Here is a 17,393-nt window from a genome sequence, read left to right as displayed (position 1 = left end):
AGGAAAACTTGACAATGACACAAGGAAGAGATGATTTATTTTTGGTAGTGATCCGGGAATTTCTATGGATTTGTCATATTTTTGCAGATAGGGTCAGTGAACTTAGGAGTTCTTGAAAGCTGCGTGTATTATGAGGTTTGCAAAAGCGCTCTAAAGCTCGACGTGCTCTGCTCGGGCGAGGCGCCCTGTATAGCTGCAAGCTGATGACGTTACAAAAGACATAATATTCTTGAAAAATTGGGCGATTTTCAGCATAGTGTGTGTATATGAGTGGAAATGAGCTGCTTGGCGGAGGTCTGCATTCTACACGAGTGCCTTTTCTAGTTATATTAGGTTTGGCAGCCTCCCAAAGACGAATATATAAGACCAGCTTTGACCTATCGGAGAAATGTTGTCACAACAGTTTTGCAATATTTACATGATTATAGTCTCTCTATCAGCTTCCTTTATAAATAAATGCCATGTCCAGCCCCCAAACTGTCTGTGATTTCACGTAACAATGGTTGCATGACACGTCGTTAAAGGTATTGTTTATCATTGAGAGCAGTGATTTGTAAATTCTTATGTTTAACAAATGTTAAAGCTATCACATTTGATGAATATGTGTGGGTAAGTTGTATCACATAACATCCTGCCATATAATGAAATATAAAGATATATCTCCATTTTCCTTAATAACCCATAACTGTAGAATATAATTGTTGAGTATTAGAGATAACATTTTTATCATAACTATTGTCCAAATTTTGTACATAAACAATAATATCGATTTTCCTGGCTAACATTTTTACATTAGTTGGGTCTGCCTCTAGCTCACATTTTAGAACTATTTATTAAGCACTTAAGCTGGGTTTTTGTTTCATCTGCAAATTGTAAATAATATCCGTAATAGCAACCAGAAGATGAATAGGATATAGATGTTGCTGTTGTTGTTGCCGGCGTCGTTGTTCTTGTACGGTTGCCATGGCTCCGACTGGCTCGTGTCATGTTGCTGCTGTTTTCAGCCGAGAAATCTTGGCAGGACGGTCTCATGTACGTACACGAACCCGCTCTAGTTTCCTGTCTCATGTATAAGTGAATCATGCTTTCACAGGAAATGAGCGATGAAATGTCTATACATACACTAACCATGTCCTTTTTACATGTACAATATTTGTGACACATCCCGCTCTCGTTCTCTTCCTCTCTCTCTCTTTCTGCTCTGTATCTATATATCTATCTATCTATATCTATCTATCTATCTATCTATCTATCCATCTATCTATATATCCATCCATCGTTCACCTCGTGATTTTCCAATCCATGATATAAATGCAGTATATAGATGTATATATATATATATACATACATACATATTGTTATTATCATTATTAATTTTGTTATTTTTATTATCCTTTATGATTGTTATCATCATCATTATTATTATTACTTTTAGGGTCCATGTGCTCAATATCATGATCATAACTATGATTCAATCTTCAACCTTCTAACCGTGAATGCATGTCTACTCTTGTGAAGTGTATAGTAAAATTGTAAAGCTGTATAATTATGATAGGCCATGAGAGATGATTTTGTAAGCCCTTCACTGTAAAGTCACACCTGAAGAAGCCCTATCTAAAGATCAATGTACATATACGTATTAGTCAAGCATATATATGTATATATGAAGCGTTTGTTCGCAAAAACCGATAAGTCCATTTTTGAAGATTTTAAAGTATGGTCTCTGTCATAAAGTACAAAATAATACCTTTTAAATGATATATTGTTCACTACATATAAAGGCACATTTTTGAAGTTATGGTCAAAAGAAGCAAACATTTTCTTATTATTCTCTTTATTTTTCTTGACCTTTAATTACAAATATTTCCATTTGGCAAATATGAACTTATCGGTTTTTGCAAACAAACTCTTCATATATATATATATATATATATATATATATATATATATATTATATAAATATATGAGAGAGAGAGAGAGAGAGGTCGTTGTATATATATATATATATATACATATATATATATATATATATATATATATATATACAACGACCGTTCGAGCAACGAGAATGTAGTCGTAAAGACAGGTGGTCGTTGTAAACATGTTCGATACTGTGGCCATTGTAACCATTTCCCCCAATTTTGATTACATGATATTCACTACGTGATAACACAATTTACGCCAGATACAAATTTTGTGACCCCTAATGCCTACTGTCGTTTCAAGATGTCTTTATGTTTATTTTCCATCCAAAGAATGGGCTGACAACGTAATAATGACGTGAAGAGTCCTGTCACGGATTATCATCTACATACCGACTGTGCGCCTAATTAGAGTCAGCAACAGATCTGTAAAAACCATCAGTGTCTACTATCATTTCAGATCATTTGAGGCCATGCATCACAAAACAGACAAAAGGTAGCATGCACTGATTTTGTGTGAGGACTCCAAAATTGGTGAAACGGCTTAACTCTAGTCAGGCTGAAGTTTTTGATACTTTCTGAAAGACCAAGTCTTCTTCTTCATTTTGCTGAAGTTTGTGATCATGAAACGAAAGGGAAATTGTGGGGTTTTTCAGGTTTTTTCTAGAAACCTGTGTTGTAGAATAGTGTGATAAGGTGTGTCTTGAAGAGTTCCCTTTTCATTTCTTAAAGATCCTGTACACACTCTTCACTTTCAACTCTAGTAACTTTTGAAAGGATAATGCTACTGCTTTGGGATTTGGTATTGATCATGGGTAGATGAATTTTCTAACACGACACGCTGAATTTAGTTTCATCTGATAATCTCTTTATTGCTGTTGCAATGGGTGGGTTTCTTCTTTTTTTTTTTTGTTCCATTCACTGCAGATAATGCGGCTCACGGTCAGATTAAGCGCTTGAATAGACTCTGGTATACTTCAGAGCTTCTTTTCTCAGTACACACTTTTCCAGAGTGTGGGCTTTCTTTCCAATATTTAGATAGGTTAGGAGATTCCATTTGAATTGATTTATACATCACACTACAGCTTACGTTCTTCTTTTTTTAGAATCTGTCCTTTACTTGAAATCCATGCCTGGCGACGTTTTGTTGGTTTTTGTGATGCATGGTCGCATTCATTTTCTAGCCAAAGAATTGTTGATGTTGAACTTGTTGTACACTTATGAAATATCACCATTCACATTATACCTATATTGTGTACTGTCACTTTTGTGTCAGTCTTCTACTTTAATTTCTTGTAGTTTTGCAACATCTGTCTCACGTATCATAGCAATATTTCCCTTCCTTCTTCTCTTTTTTCTTTCCATGTTGGCAATCCTCTCCAAGTTGCCGACTAATAACGAAAGACAATAAAGGAGTTGGGTGGGGAAGTACTTTGTCGATCGTCATGTCCAGGTGTTTATCTATTAAAAAAGCCAAAAGCGACAACTGCGATTTTCGGCACATCCGCTCTCCGGGCCTGCGAAGTGTGAATCTTGGCATACATACAGGGAGCAGTGTCTTAATTCTAATGTATTGTTCCATTGTCCGTTGAATACACAGGCACAGACGCACGCACTCACAATAGCAAACACACACCAACACACACATACACTCCAAAATACACTGCAATTAATATACACACGTGCATGCACACTTTACAGCGCACTCTTGACTATCTTAAATCAGGGAGGTGAGTCCACAGAACTCTACAGTTCTGTGGGTGAGTCTCACCTCCCTGCTTAAAATCATGGAGGTGGGAGAGTTGCCAACTTCCTGCTTAAATGTATAACTTCCGGGTCTTTCAATGGCAGTGATTACAAAGGTCAAAGGTCAAAGGCCCAGCATTCATAAGCCTGTAGAGTATTGCTTTTTCATGCTGGGCGTAATGTGGCATGAAATTGAATACTAAATGCATAATTGCACGACTAGTCCTGAAGGACACGTTCGCCTTCATTATACATGCTGATTGATTGATAATAATTTGAGGAATATCAGACAATCTGTTTGTTAGTGGTGAATTTGTGAGGTTTCAGTACCACCACTGCTGGATGAAAAGACTATACTTTAGCTTGTGATGCCACATGCCCATTGCGTAGAACATTATAAAGAAAAAAATCAACATATTTTCATTTTTCTCGCATATTACACTATACCAAAGAACACTTGACTTGCTTCTTTCAGAAGGCAAGGAAACTTATGTTACCCATATCGTGGACTCGTAGCAATAATGGAATCTTACAAGGGAATGTTTTTCTCCCACATTTTTTTTTTTTTTTTTTTTGGGGGGGGGGGGGGAGAGCTTTATATTTTTCCTTATTTTATTCTACCCATGTGACTTTATAAACTGCAGGAGTATTCTCATCCCGGCAGAATGAGTGATATTTTTAATGAAACAACGTTTAATGTATACCAACGTAGGCCCCATGTAAATCATGTTCTACTCTGGAACGAATGATAGCTCGGTCACAATAATGGTTCACATTTTAGTATAGGTTTTTTTTCTTTTTCCTTTTCCTTTTTAATCACATAGGCATACCCCGGTTCTCTTATTTGGTACCATTAAAACGCCTGGTCTTATCTTCTATCCGCTCTCCCTTTCTTTTTTTCACAAACACTGATTACTCGGGGCTTACAGCCAAACAAGCTTACTTTCATGTAGGTCCCGTCATATTTCTTTTTGTACAACCCCATTTCGATTTCGACCAGTTATCATTACACTTGCTGCGTTATTATCATGTTTATTGTTTGTTTTTGTACATTGTTGACAAGGTAAAAAAAAATGTGCTATTATTTCTGATGTAATATTCATAAACGAGAAGTATGAAATAAATGAATTGAATGGAATGGAAATTGAATTGAGTGTCTGCACTGAAACTTTCCAAATTCATATCATTTGAACAGATTTGCCTCAAACTTTCGCTGATGTGCTTTGATACAAGTAAACCTTGCACATGAACTATCTGTTTGTGAAAAAAAAAAAAAATATCCATGCCCAAGTGGTCACAAGCCGAAAAGCCCTAGGTAATTTCAACTAAGGTTAATCTAATTAAGGCGAAATTTCTTTTGTACACAACCAAAGAAAACTATTTACCTTGCGTGAGCTTTCGCCTACTGTCTATAGCAGGTAGAATCGGACGCTTGTAACCTTCCCCGAATTAAAATTGTAATCAAAGGGACTGTACAGTACTGGTTGAGGTAAGGATTTAGCTTTTAACGTTTTGCGAGAAATTGAGAAACCATTCCATGAAATGTCAAAGAGCATACAATTCTAGGGGAAATTGAAAGTTCATTTGATGAAAATCGGTTTTGAAATGTTTGAATTATCCACACAAAAAAAGGTGAAACAAACAAATCCTAATAAAAGTCGTGGCCTGTCGCATTTTGTTATAATCGCTTTTTTTTTTTGATAACTCAGCCATTTGAAAACCAATTTTCATCAAATGAACGCTGAATCCTTTTTGAAATTACATGCTCTTTCATATTTCATAAGAGGTTTCTCATTATCTCACCGAAAAAAAGTGTTATAAACCTGAATCATCGCATCAACCAGTACTGCACAGTCCCTTTAATGTGTTGTTTGGTTGTTTTCGTTGTTTTGTTGTTGTTGTTGTTGTTTTTTTTTTTTTTGGGGGGGGTGGAGGGACACATAAACATGTTCATAATGATCCAAGTGTTACACCGCTCTTTCCTCGGCAACTAATTGCAGCCGCGTATATGATTTCAAATTCAAATGAAACCAATGATGTTAAGATGCGGCACAAGCATAATAGGTACGAAGCAAACAAGCGTATCTGATTTGTTAGACAGTTTCTCTGTCTGCTGAGCTACCCTCAGAAATTGTATATAGAAGGCACACATTACGTAACGCAGTTGATGCAATTTGACACCTCAAGGGCAGCCAAAGCAGCTGGGTAGAAAGCGTCACTTACAAAATATTATGTTCAGACTATTAAACTCATCAACTCCTTACTTCCATTACAAAGTCTGATTAATATTTTATAGATTTTCAAACTCAAACGATAATGAACATTTTTTCTTCTAATTGACTGGTGTTTTGTTGTTGTTGTTGTTGTTTTTGTTGTTGTTGCTGTTGTTGTTTTGTTTTTTGTGACACACCACCAAAACCAGGTCGCTTTTATGTGCCTCCATGATGTTTCTGTTCCTTGTGTGTGATTTTCTACTATACACGCTATATTGATAAGTGAGGTCTGATAACGGCTTTTATTGTTACGCGTATAATCTGGTTTCTTTTGAGTGAAAGCCACGTATTGTATTTTTTATCATAATTGTTGTTAACAAATTCCATTATCAGCACTATCATGATTTTCATCTTTCTCGTTGCCATTTTGTTTATGAGAACTGTCAGAGATTGTTAATTTCCTGACAACATCGTTGATTTTCTTCATTTGATTGCTCTTCGTCAATGTGTTGTTTTATAATTGTCATATTTTTAAGCATTTGTAAAAGATAAAAGGGATTGTAATAACATCGCGATAACTATTATCGCGATTGTGTTCCTTGAAATTATTGGGGAAATAATCATGTCTTTAAATATAAAGAATGGCTTTAAAGGGATGGTATAGTTTTGGTTGATACGGGGCTTCAGGTTTCCAACTTTTCAGTTAGATAAAGTCAAGAGAAAGCAAAGCAAACCAAAAGCAAAGGTGTCCTTAGTGTAAAGGTTGGACCCACTTTTTATTAGGACCACAGTGTTTTACCCTTTTGGGAGTTATCTCTGCCATTTCAAAACCCATTTTCATCGAAATCAATAAACGTTGAATTCCTCTTAGAATTGTATGTTCTTTGATATTTCATAACTGCATGGCTTCTAAATATCTTACAAAAAAGTTAAAATCTGAATCCCTATATCATCCAAAACTACTCGTTCCCTTTAAATTATCAGAAAAGTACCCGCCTTATCTTTTTCATATACCAGCTGTTATCATGGGATTGCAGTATAGTTTCCGTTAATATGAGGATGACATGTTTGAATTGTCGAGTTTCAGCTGCTGCTATCTGCACTCCAACATTTTGAATGACGGTATTACACATCAATATACTATTTTCTAGGGGTTTTATGTTTTTTGTTTTTGTTTTTACAATCTATCTTAGCTGCCAGTCACTGTTGCATTCTCTTTACATTTGTTTACTTCTCTCTGTAGGTGGATTAGGAAATTCAAAGCGTTGGTGGCTACTTCTTCTGCTAGTGTGTCTTGTGACGTTTTGCATCTTTGCACTCGTTTCCGAAACCGGTAGTAGTATGGGCATCCCACAGTACGTCAGCCATTTCACCAGCAAGGTATAGTCATGATTAAGGCGTCTTGGAGCTCCTCACGAAACCGATACCCACGAGTCATACAGCCCACGAGTTCGATAGTGGAAAAAAGGCCCTGGTCACACAGCCCACGAATAATAGCTGTCTGCAGCTCATTAGTTTGACACTAAACAAACAAACAAACAAACAAACAAACAAACAAACAAACAGACAGACAAACCATTGACCAACCACGGACAAACAAAAACAAAAACAAAACAAAACAGCCCACGGTTTCGAATTACAACACGGGGTGGTCTCGTGGGCCTTTTTTGTTCAGTGTCGAAATTAATGGGCTGCATTACTCGTGGGCTGTATTACTAATGGGCTGTATAATCTATGGCCTGTATGTGATTTGTGGGTGTCGAACTCATGACGTGCACCAGGAGCCGCAGCTCAGACGGCACTTGATTTCATATCCAGTTACCACAGCGAAACTATGTACTTTGTTATGTTCTTCTCTTTATTATCACTAGCATTGTTCTGGTAGTTCTTGTATGACATATCATAAGTGTAACTGTCAATGTTAATATTACATGATCATTTTGACCATTTACAAGCGTGTACTGTTCTCCGTTTCTATCTGTTTTGTAAGAATAAAAATCACTTTCATTTTTTTTTTATAATGACGTCTCGTTGTCGAGACCATACCTTATTGTTGACACCACAACCTTTTATCGACCTATGCATTTCAATATAGACTTGTGCTGATTTATGAAACTCTGATCATCATGTAACCTAAAGAGAAATATCTAAACTTATATAATGCATTTTTGAATAACAGTTCTTCTATTTTTCTTCAGATTACTAGGATCTGCTAGGATCTACTAGGATCTAGGATATGAATAACTGCAAAAGATATTGGAAGGCTCATTCCGCCTAACTGAGGAAAAATAATACATCTTATATTACTTCAACATGTATTTGCACTACAGTGTATGTTCTTTAGAATTCTTACGATCGCTTCATAACACGACTTATTTCCCGCTGTTTTGTGTTCTTTTGCCAAATGAAATTCCTTATAGTCGAATCCATAAAATCACTCTATTCCATTGTGTCCATTATCGAGTGTGCACTAATACTTGAAATAACAATAAAGAAAATACAAAGGCGAAGCAAACAATATAATGGAACTTTGTGATTTGATTCTGAGATGTTTATAATATTAAAGATGATTGTCCTGTGTCATTTCAATTCAACTCAAATGGTTTTATTTCCATATAAAGTAATACAAAGTAATATATGTAACGCTTACACGAGTACAAAATATTTAAAGGAACTTTGAATAAGTTTCAACAAAACATGAATACAATATCATAATGATGTCAACTTTAAATAAAAAAGTAAACATTACGATCCTAATTTGTAACTCTACATGGAAAAGAAAAATTCACAAGAAAGCATAGCTTGTAAAATGTGTGAATTACTCTAGAAGTTGAGGGCATCTCAACATCCGTCATGGACTCCATGTATGAAAATTTTGATATCCCGAAGTCAGGCGAAATAATCAGAAAATAAAGAAAGAAAGTTCTGCAGTTCTGCATTTCAGCGGGGTGTAATTGTTCTCTTTGTGTTTACGTTGTTGTTGTTGTTGTTGGTGGTGGTGGTCTTGTTCTTGTTCTTTTTGATGATGTTGTTCTTTCAAAACCCTACTTCATTTTATACTCCTTTTACAGGTGATTTTGATGGCAGAAACGAACGCGGGCCGGAGACTTCCCTTCCGCTTCGCCCCGGCCCGTTCCCGTGAGGATTCAAACACGGCGGGAAGCAGCTCCTACCCTATCTATCAGACTGTCGGACCGCCGAAAGAGGGGGCACTACCGCTACCAGCCCAGCAGCAGCACCATGCTAGTGATACCTTGTTGGGAAAACAGCAATCTACGATGGTAATTGAATAATACAGGTCACACGTTGTGCTATAGTGGATCATTAGACAGTGTTAGATGGAGAGAGAGGGGGGCGGTCAGAGAGGAACCTTTATAAAGTACATAATTATAATTATATGACTTTGAGACTGAGGGTTACCCAGTGAATGTACATTATTAAACACTTTGAAGGAGGCTCCTATATTATGATAATTCAAATACAGTTCCGAATAGAGAGATCATCTTGTGACCCTGCTTCACAAAACCAACAAAAAGTCGCCGGATATAAGTTTTTAGTTAGGGGCAGATTCTGAGAGACCAGACTCTGTGCTTTAAAATTATGTATTACTCAATTCAAATGGACTCGCTTAACTTAAACACATAATCTGGAAAAGTGTTTACTAAGAGAAGAGGCTCTAAAGCATGGGGTCTATTCAAACGCTTAATCTTACCAGGCCTTGCTAGCTGTACAATGAATTGGACTAAAAAAAAAAAAAACATGTTGTAAATTTCCGCAGCAACAATGCAGGGAGTATCGGATTTTAAAAGTTGAGATTCCTAATGCTCAAATTACTACGGCCTTATTATTTGGTATTACCATCATTATTGGTTTTAATATTAGCATTATTATCATTATTATTACCATTATTATTACTATTATTATTACTATTATTATTATTATTATTATTATTATTATTGTCTAATTGTAATATTAACATATTGACATAATTACTTTTATACATGTCATTATTATTGATATTATCATTATCATTATTATTATCATTATTATTGATATTAATAAAACTACCCTGAGTATTACTATCATTACTGTAGCTATTTATGCTTCCATTTTCATTACCATTATTCATATCATCGTTGTCATATCTAATCTAAACAGTCTGTCAACCCGAAGCTGATGACAAGTGCGCATTACTCGCGCTTTTACATCACCAATCCGAAGCCATTCTACTCCATTGGTGAGGAGGTCAACGTCGTCATCGAGGCCAGAGACGACCTCAACCGACCCAAGACGGTGGGCGGAGATCTCTTCCGGGCCAGGATGCTCAGCCGGGAGGCGACGGCCTGCCAGGGAACGGACGAACTGCTCGATCTCGGCGACGGCCGCTACGAGGCGACATTTACCACGCGATGGCCTGGCGAGGCCAAGATCGACGTCTCCCTCGTTCACGCCGCCGAGGGGCTGGCGGTGATCAAGGACATCGCTTCCAGTTTCCCGACAAAGATGGTTTACATTGCCCGATTTGGGAACTCAAAGAACGCAGAAACGCGTCGATGCAACGTTTTCCCACCAGAGGTATGCTTTCTTTAGAGATGATGATGATGATGATGATAGTGATACTACTACTACTATTCTGTTGCTATACTACTGCTACTACTACTACTAATAATAATAATGATAAGAAGAAGAAGAAGAAGAAGAAGAAGAAGAAGAATGATAGTAGTAATAATAATGATGATAATGATAATAATGAGTATTATACTAATGATAGCGATAGCAACGATAATAACCATATTTATAATACATAGTAGTATTAACAAAAATGATAATATTAATAATGATAATAGCAATATTAATGATAATAAAAAAAATTATACAGGGTACTTATGCTGCGCCTATTACTCAAGAATAAATAATGACATACAAAAATAATTACACGCACACACATGCCATGTACATAGAAATACGTAAAAGAATAAAACAATGATAATGAGAAATTAGAAAGTACATACTGGAAAGCAGTTTGAAACTAACGAGTCCGGAGGACAGTTACAAACCAGATAATACAGGATAACGATTAGGATCATAATGATTAGAAAAAGATAATTATGATTGTGATCATGGTCATAATCTTAATAGCAGCAATGATAATATTGATAATGATAATACTAATAAAAGCCATTGTAATATAAAGGAAAGTGTAAACCATACGCCCACACGACGTTCCTGTGTACACAAGCTCTCATTCTCTCCTTCTTTCCCACGTATTTTTTTTCATTCATTCATGCTTTTTTTATGTTATTTCCAAACAATATACATAGGTAATACAAACGTCACAATGATGGTATATCCAACCCACCTTCCCTTCTCTCTCTCTCTCTCTCTCTCTTCTGTTTTGTTTATATATCACCTTCTCTACGAAAGTACGGGGAATTCTGCAACTTTACCAACCCAGTAAGCGGAGTTCCTTGGTATTGCCAAAAGCCTGTACATCCTGGCCTGTCGTGCGGCGATTGGAGATGGTCGCAGAGCGACGAAACGGCCACAGCTGCACTAAAGAGGGCGCTATTGGGAAATCAGAACAGAGCAACATGTATTCTCAGGTAAGACATTCATGATTCTATTGACCAACATTAATTTTACAGATACGATTATTGTCCATAATTTTCTCCACCCCCCCCCCCCTCTCTCTCTCTCTCTCTCTCTCTGCATATTATGCATATATGTGTATGTATCGTGCAGTGGGTGATTTTATTGTTGTGCTCCTTCAAAAATTTCTGCGTTTGTATGATCTACCAATACACACAATAAGAAAAAAAGAATGCAGAAATATCAATATTTGTATACGATCATGTGTACATTTTTTTCAATATATATATATATATATATATATATATATATATATATGAATATATGACCCTGCATCACAAAACTAACAAAAAGTCGCGAGATATGGATTTTAAGTTGAGAGCAGATTCTTAAAGAGCATACTCTAAGCTTTTAAATGATGTATAACTCAACTCAAATGGACTCTCCTAACCTATCTAAAATATGATAGAAAAAACGCACACACTCTGGAAAAGTGTGAACTGAGAAAAGAGGCTTTGAAGTACAATGTCTATTCAAGCGCTTGATCTTTACCAAGCGGTGCTAGCTGTGCAATGAAAGGGACAAAACACAGGAAGTAGACCACTGGAGCAACAACAATGAAGGTATTATCAGATTATTAAAGCTGAAATTGAACATGTTCTATCAACACATTCTGCCCATGATTAATGCCAACTTTCAAAGCAGTAGAGTTACTCTGTCAGAAATTGTTGGACATGAAAATGAAGAGTATGTGACACATAAGCAACCTTTTTTTTTTTTTTTTTTTTGGTTATTTACTCCGCTACTTTGACACATAAGCATTCAAGAAGAAACAAATTAAGTACAGTTAAATCAATGTTTTCAATAATAATCAAGTTCTTGGTTTTGGTACCAAGTTGAAGATTTGATATCAAAATATCAAATTCAAAACAAAGTATAAATAAACACGTAAATTTTGGTTATACTGCTCTGGGTTCAGGGTTCATGCCCCCCCCCCCCCCCTCCCTTTAGTAGTTGGTACTGCGCCAGGCGTCGTGCCCGGTAGACCGCAGGACTGGTCGTCAGCTGGTGTGGCTCAATAGGTGTGGCCTAGCAGGTATCGCTCAGCAGGTGTGGCTCAGCTAGCGACGCTCGTCCCTCGTACCAGTAGTCGCCCCAGCATAACAGTCCTGCTCGCCGACGCTGATTCAAACCCCGTACCGACGTGTTCTGTGTGCTAACAAAAATGTTTCTCTGCCTACTATTCCCTAACGTCCGTACTTATACACAAACTGCTAAAATCAATTAACATGGCTCAGACTGAAGTATGTATTAAAAATCTTCCTCACAAAGAAAACTATCTCTACTTACTAAATTAAGACTTCCCTGTAAATTAGCCATGTTCAGACGTATTTCCAGGTGGAGTAAAAATTTATGGCACGGCAATAAAAATTCAAATTAGTGCATATCTTACCACGACCCTTGTGTCCACATGACGGTCGTGGGAAGAAACTCCGACCAATTTATGTGCGAGGGTCGGTGTAACTTCCGGAAGTGGTAGCGCGGCGCACGTCGACCATGCGATTGTTGTTTACTAGTGGCATTTGTCTTCTCCATTCTTGTCGATGGAAATATCTGTATGAGCGCTAGCTTCTTCGTCGCGATCGACTAGGTTAGAATTGCACTACACGCACATGTGTACTCGCAAAATGTCAACATTGCGATTTGACCCAGGAAGTTTTACCTAGGTCGCAAGGTATGTAAGTTCATAGATACTCCGAGCGCTTGTCCGCACGGGCAATTTACTCCGACCGGCTAGTCGTTGTAGCGAGATACTCCTGAGAAAACTCAGGAGTATCTCGTTTGGAGGAAGAGGTCATGGTAAGTTCCTCCGATCGGAGGAAGTTACCACGACCTTGTTCAGACGGGCACTACTCCGACCTATCCTCCGAAGTTACTCCGACCAAGCTTCCTCCGACGTTTCCTCCGAAGTTACTCCGACCAAAACTGCCTCCGTCTGATCACAGCTATTTAGCACCTAATCATATTCCTGAATATCATTAACCTAACTTCACAGCCGGATGAGCTCGCCTGAACCTAACACAATGATGTAATACGGCATAACTGAATCCAATTAACTAATTTTCTTATATATATATATATATATATATATATATATATATATATATATATTGTCTGGGGTATCCTAACCAACAGAGGCGTCATTGACCTAACTAACTTTTGTAAAAAAAAAAATCAATTGATATATATAAACACTCGAGGCAAATATAGTCCTTTCCTGACAGTATGTAAAGGGTTTCACGAAATGAAAAGGGGACTCTAAAACATATCTGATCATTCTATTCTCCCCCCAAAAAATGGGTTGTAGGAAAACTGCTGAAAACACACTTTCCCATTCATGTTATGATCCCAAACTTACAAATAATGTAGGACAGCTCTTTCGGAAAATATGAAAAACTCAAGATTGACTTTGTTGACCCATTTCAACTTTCTGGTGTCCTCCCGTAAAATCAAGGGGTGCGACTTTTTGTTCGTTTTGTGATGCATGGTCATATAAATATACATATATATATATATATATATATATATACATATATAATCATACACACACAAATAGATGTTACAGCACATATATTATAATGTAATATATTATATTATCATGTGTATAAATGAAGAGTTTGTTTGCAAAAACCGATAAGTCCATATTTGTCAAATGGAGATATTTGCGATTAAAGGTCAAGAAAAATAAAGAGAATAATAAGAAAAATTTTGCTTCTTTTTACCATAACTTCAAAAATGTACCTTTATATGTAATGACCAATATATCATTTAATAGGTATTACTTTGTACTTTATGACAGAGACCGTAATTCAAAATCTTCAAAAATTGACTTATCGGTTTTTGCAAACAAACTCTTCAAATATTTCACCATGAACCTATTTTCTGTCATTCCTGTTGCAGGTACAGACAGAGACTGAATAACCAAAACGTAGAGACAACAATCAGTGTAGTGGCACCAAACTCCAAAGGTGATTTCTTGCGGTTTCCTACACACTGAATAATACCAGGTGCATACAAGCGCCTGCCTTTATACTGATAACAATTTCTTTCGTTTATTCAAATTTTGTTATAGCTGAACAGTGAAACAAGTAGAGAGATATAAAAATGGTAGTTTTGCCACCTGAATTTTTACTTGATTGTAACGAGAATTTCGTTATAACCGTGTTCGTTACGGCGGGAGTGCACTGCGCTCGTAATGTACGTTCCATCGCCTGCATTTCGTAGACAGGTAAACGTAACACCAAAATCAAATGCTTTGCTGAATGTGTTGAAACAAAGGAGAATATATGGTACGTCGAAAAGAAAAAAAAAATCTTATATGTCATTCCTTGAAACAAACAAGTTTGTAACATAAAATAAAACAATAGCTACCTAGATATGAATAGCAGAGACGCTTTTCGGATAAAATGCTTAAAGCAGAATATACCAGTTGTGAAATGAAAACGTGAACATACAACGTAAAGTACCATTTCTCAAAAATATTTCCATGATTTCTTTCGCTGCAACTTGGAATAGTTGGTTCGGTCTATTTACGCCTTCGACACTTTCAAAATATCCCTTTCTCGGCAGAGGATGTCAACAACGCCCTCCACGTTACGGAATTTCCATGGCAGAACAACAGTCTTCCCCCGTGCCGCCCGGGTCAGCTCATCGGCAAGTCGCCTATGACGGGTTACTACTACCATGACACGTGGTACTCATTGCACTGCAAGATACGGCGGAGGTGGACAGCCGAGAACGTAACGAACTGCCTGCGGAATACAACACTGCAGATCATCGGGGACTCGTCCGCTCGCCAGATTTACCACATGATGCAGAGCATGCTGCAGGAACAATTCACGAGCAGCCGACATGACTTTCTGCACGAGTCTGAGGAGCGGAGCGGACCGTTGTGGGACATCGACGGCAACAACGGCATCGAGATCCGATTCAACTTCCACGGTTTCCCCATCGGAGGATCGAACTGGTTCAACCGCTCGAATATCATGGACGCCGCTCGGCGGCTCGACAGGATGCAGCCGAGCAGGAACCGCACGATTATCGTCATGACCATTGGCGCGCATTTCACTTACCACAACCTGGATCTGTACGAGAACAGACTGCGCATTGTCAAGGCGGCGCTAGACCGTCTCTTCGTCAGGATTCCCAACGTGCTGGTCATTATGAAATCCATGACGCCCCGCGAGTTTAGCGACGTGACGCACATCGAGGTCAACAGTGAGTGGTGGATGTGGCGCCTCGATCAGAGTATGCGCAAGATCATTGCCAGTGATCCGAGGATTGCCCTCATTGACGCATGGGGAATGACACGCGCGATGTTGTTCCCCTATGACGTACACCCACACGAGACGGTCATTGCCAATTTCGTCAGTCAGATATTGTCGTATGCTTGCCCGACGAAGAGGTAGCAAACGTCTTACTCCCTACCGGTGAGGGAGTCATTCATTATTAGTAGCTCAGGATAGACGGTTTGAGTAGATATTGAATTGAATAACTTGTGTAGATCAGTTAAGATAGACACCTCACCTTGCCTCGTGCTGGCGTCACACAGACTGTCCAGAAATGGACGCAAGAAGAAGACACGAATGATTATGGAATTTTCAACTTCACGCGAAGTTGGACCCGAACTTTGTCAACATCTAATCATCTGCCGAAGCAAGTACGATGCGTATACAAAATGTCTTACCATGACGACTGGACCGCAGACTATGGTATAGGCCCTATACGTAGATGTGATTTTTTTTTGTTTTATGTTCACCCGAAGGACACACAAAGGCTACACGATGGCTACATGACATCGCATTTAGGATACGATGGTTCTCCACGAAGGGCAAAAACAGACACACGAATTCCAATACTAAATAGTCTTCGGGGATTTGTTTTTCTTTCCCTTTTTACGCATGCATTACGCTGGCGTCACACTGCCCGGAAATTGATGCAAGGTGGCCTTACGAATATGGAACTGTCAGTTTGTGCGAAGTTGTGACAGTGCACCTCAAAACAAACAAAAAGTCGCCAGATATGAATTTTTAGTTAAGACCATATTCTGAAAGATCAGACTTTAAGCTTTAAATGATGTATAACTCAAATCAAATGGACTCTCCTAACCTATCTAAATATTGGAAAGAAAGCACAAACTCAGGAAAAGTGTGAACTGAGAAAAGAGGCTCTGAAGTACAGTGTCTATTCAAGCGCTTAATCTTTACCAAACCGTGCTGGCTGTGCGATGAATGGGACAAAAAACAGGAAGTAAACCACCAGAGTAACAACAATGAAGGGATTATCAGATTAAACTGACATTCAACATGCCTCATTAACACATTCTGTTCATAATTAATGCCAACTTTTAAAGCAGTGGCACTATTTTTTTTTAAAGTTATTAGAGTTGAAAGTGAAGAGTGTGGACAAGGTTTTTCAGAAATGAAAAAGGGATTCGAAAGACGCACCTAATCACACTATTCTGCCAAAAATGTTCGAGATAAACTGCTAAAAAACACACTTTCCTGCCCGTTTTATGATACCAAATTTTAGCATAATGTAGAAGAAGACACACTCTTTCAGAAAATATGAAAAAGTCAAGTTCGGCTAGATTGATCCATTTCACTTATTTTCAGTCCTCACGCAAAATCAGTGTGTGCGACTTTATGTTCGTTTTGAGGTGCACGGCCACAGTTGGTCCGAACGACTCAACATCGGAATCAATTCAGTCTTCGCTTTTTATGATTTGTTTAGATAATTTACTCCCAGCTTGTTTTCATGAGTTTTTCTTAAATTGAATAGTACTTTTGATTCTTATCCCTCTCCTAATTCTCAGAATTTTTATATGATAAATCCAAAGTTATTAATTGCTCAAAAATCCATC

The 17,393-nt window shown here is 37.7% G+C and overlaps 1 protein-coding gene across 1 annotated transcript; it reads left to right on the top strand.

Moving 5' to 3' along the window:
- Positions 1 to 7,222: 7,222 nt before the first annotated feature.
- On the top strand, positions 7,223 to 15,939 carry LOC139718991 (NXPE family member 3-like). Its single transcript, XM_071630431.1, has 6 exons — positions 7,223 to 7,261; positions 8,953 to 9,162; positions 10,040 to 10,456; positions 11,306 to 11,484; positions 14,432 to 14,480; positions 15,103 to 15,939. The coding sequence occupies exons 1-6, from the start codon at positions 7,223 to 7,225 to the stop codon at positions 15,937 to 15,939; spliced, it is 1,731 nt and encodes a 576-aa protein (XP_071486532.1).
- Positions 15,940 to 17,393: the final 1,454 nt, after the last annotated feature.

The sequence above is a fragment of the Diadema antillarum genome, unplaced genomic scaffold (assembly GCF_040938485.1).
Source record: "Diadema antillarum isolate AM-2024a unplaced genomic scaffold, OU_Dant_1.0 scf00000103, whole genome shotgun sequence".
Lineage (NCBI taxonomy): Eukaryota > Metazoa > Echinodermata > Echinoidea > Diadematoida > Diadematidae > Diadema > Diadema antillarum.
This window is presented reverse-complemented; position numbering and strand designations above follow the sequence as displayed.

What these genes read in the sequence shown, in the direction of transcription:
- LOC139718991 (XM_071630431.1), top strand. Translation starts at nt 7,223, where the DNA reads ATGGGCATCCCACAGTACGTCAGCCATTTCACCAGCAAG. An exon ending in GAAAACAGCAATCTACGATG is followed by an intron (nt 9,163 to 10,039) that starts GTAATTGAATAA and finishes TAATCTAAACAG; the next exon opens with TCTGTCAACCCGAAGCTGAT. An exon ending in GCAACGTTTTCCCACCAGAG is followed by an intron (nt 10,457 to 11,305) that starts GTATGCTTTCTT and finishes TCTCTACGAAAG; the next exon opens with TACGGGGAATTCTGCAACTT.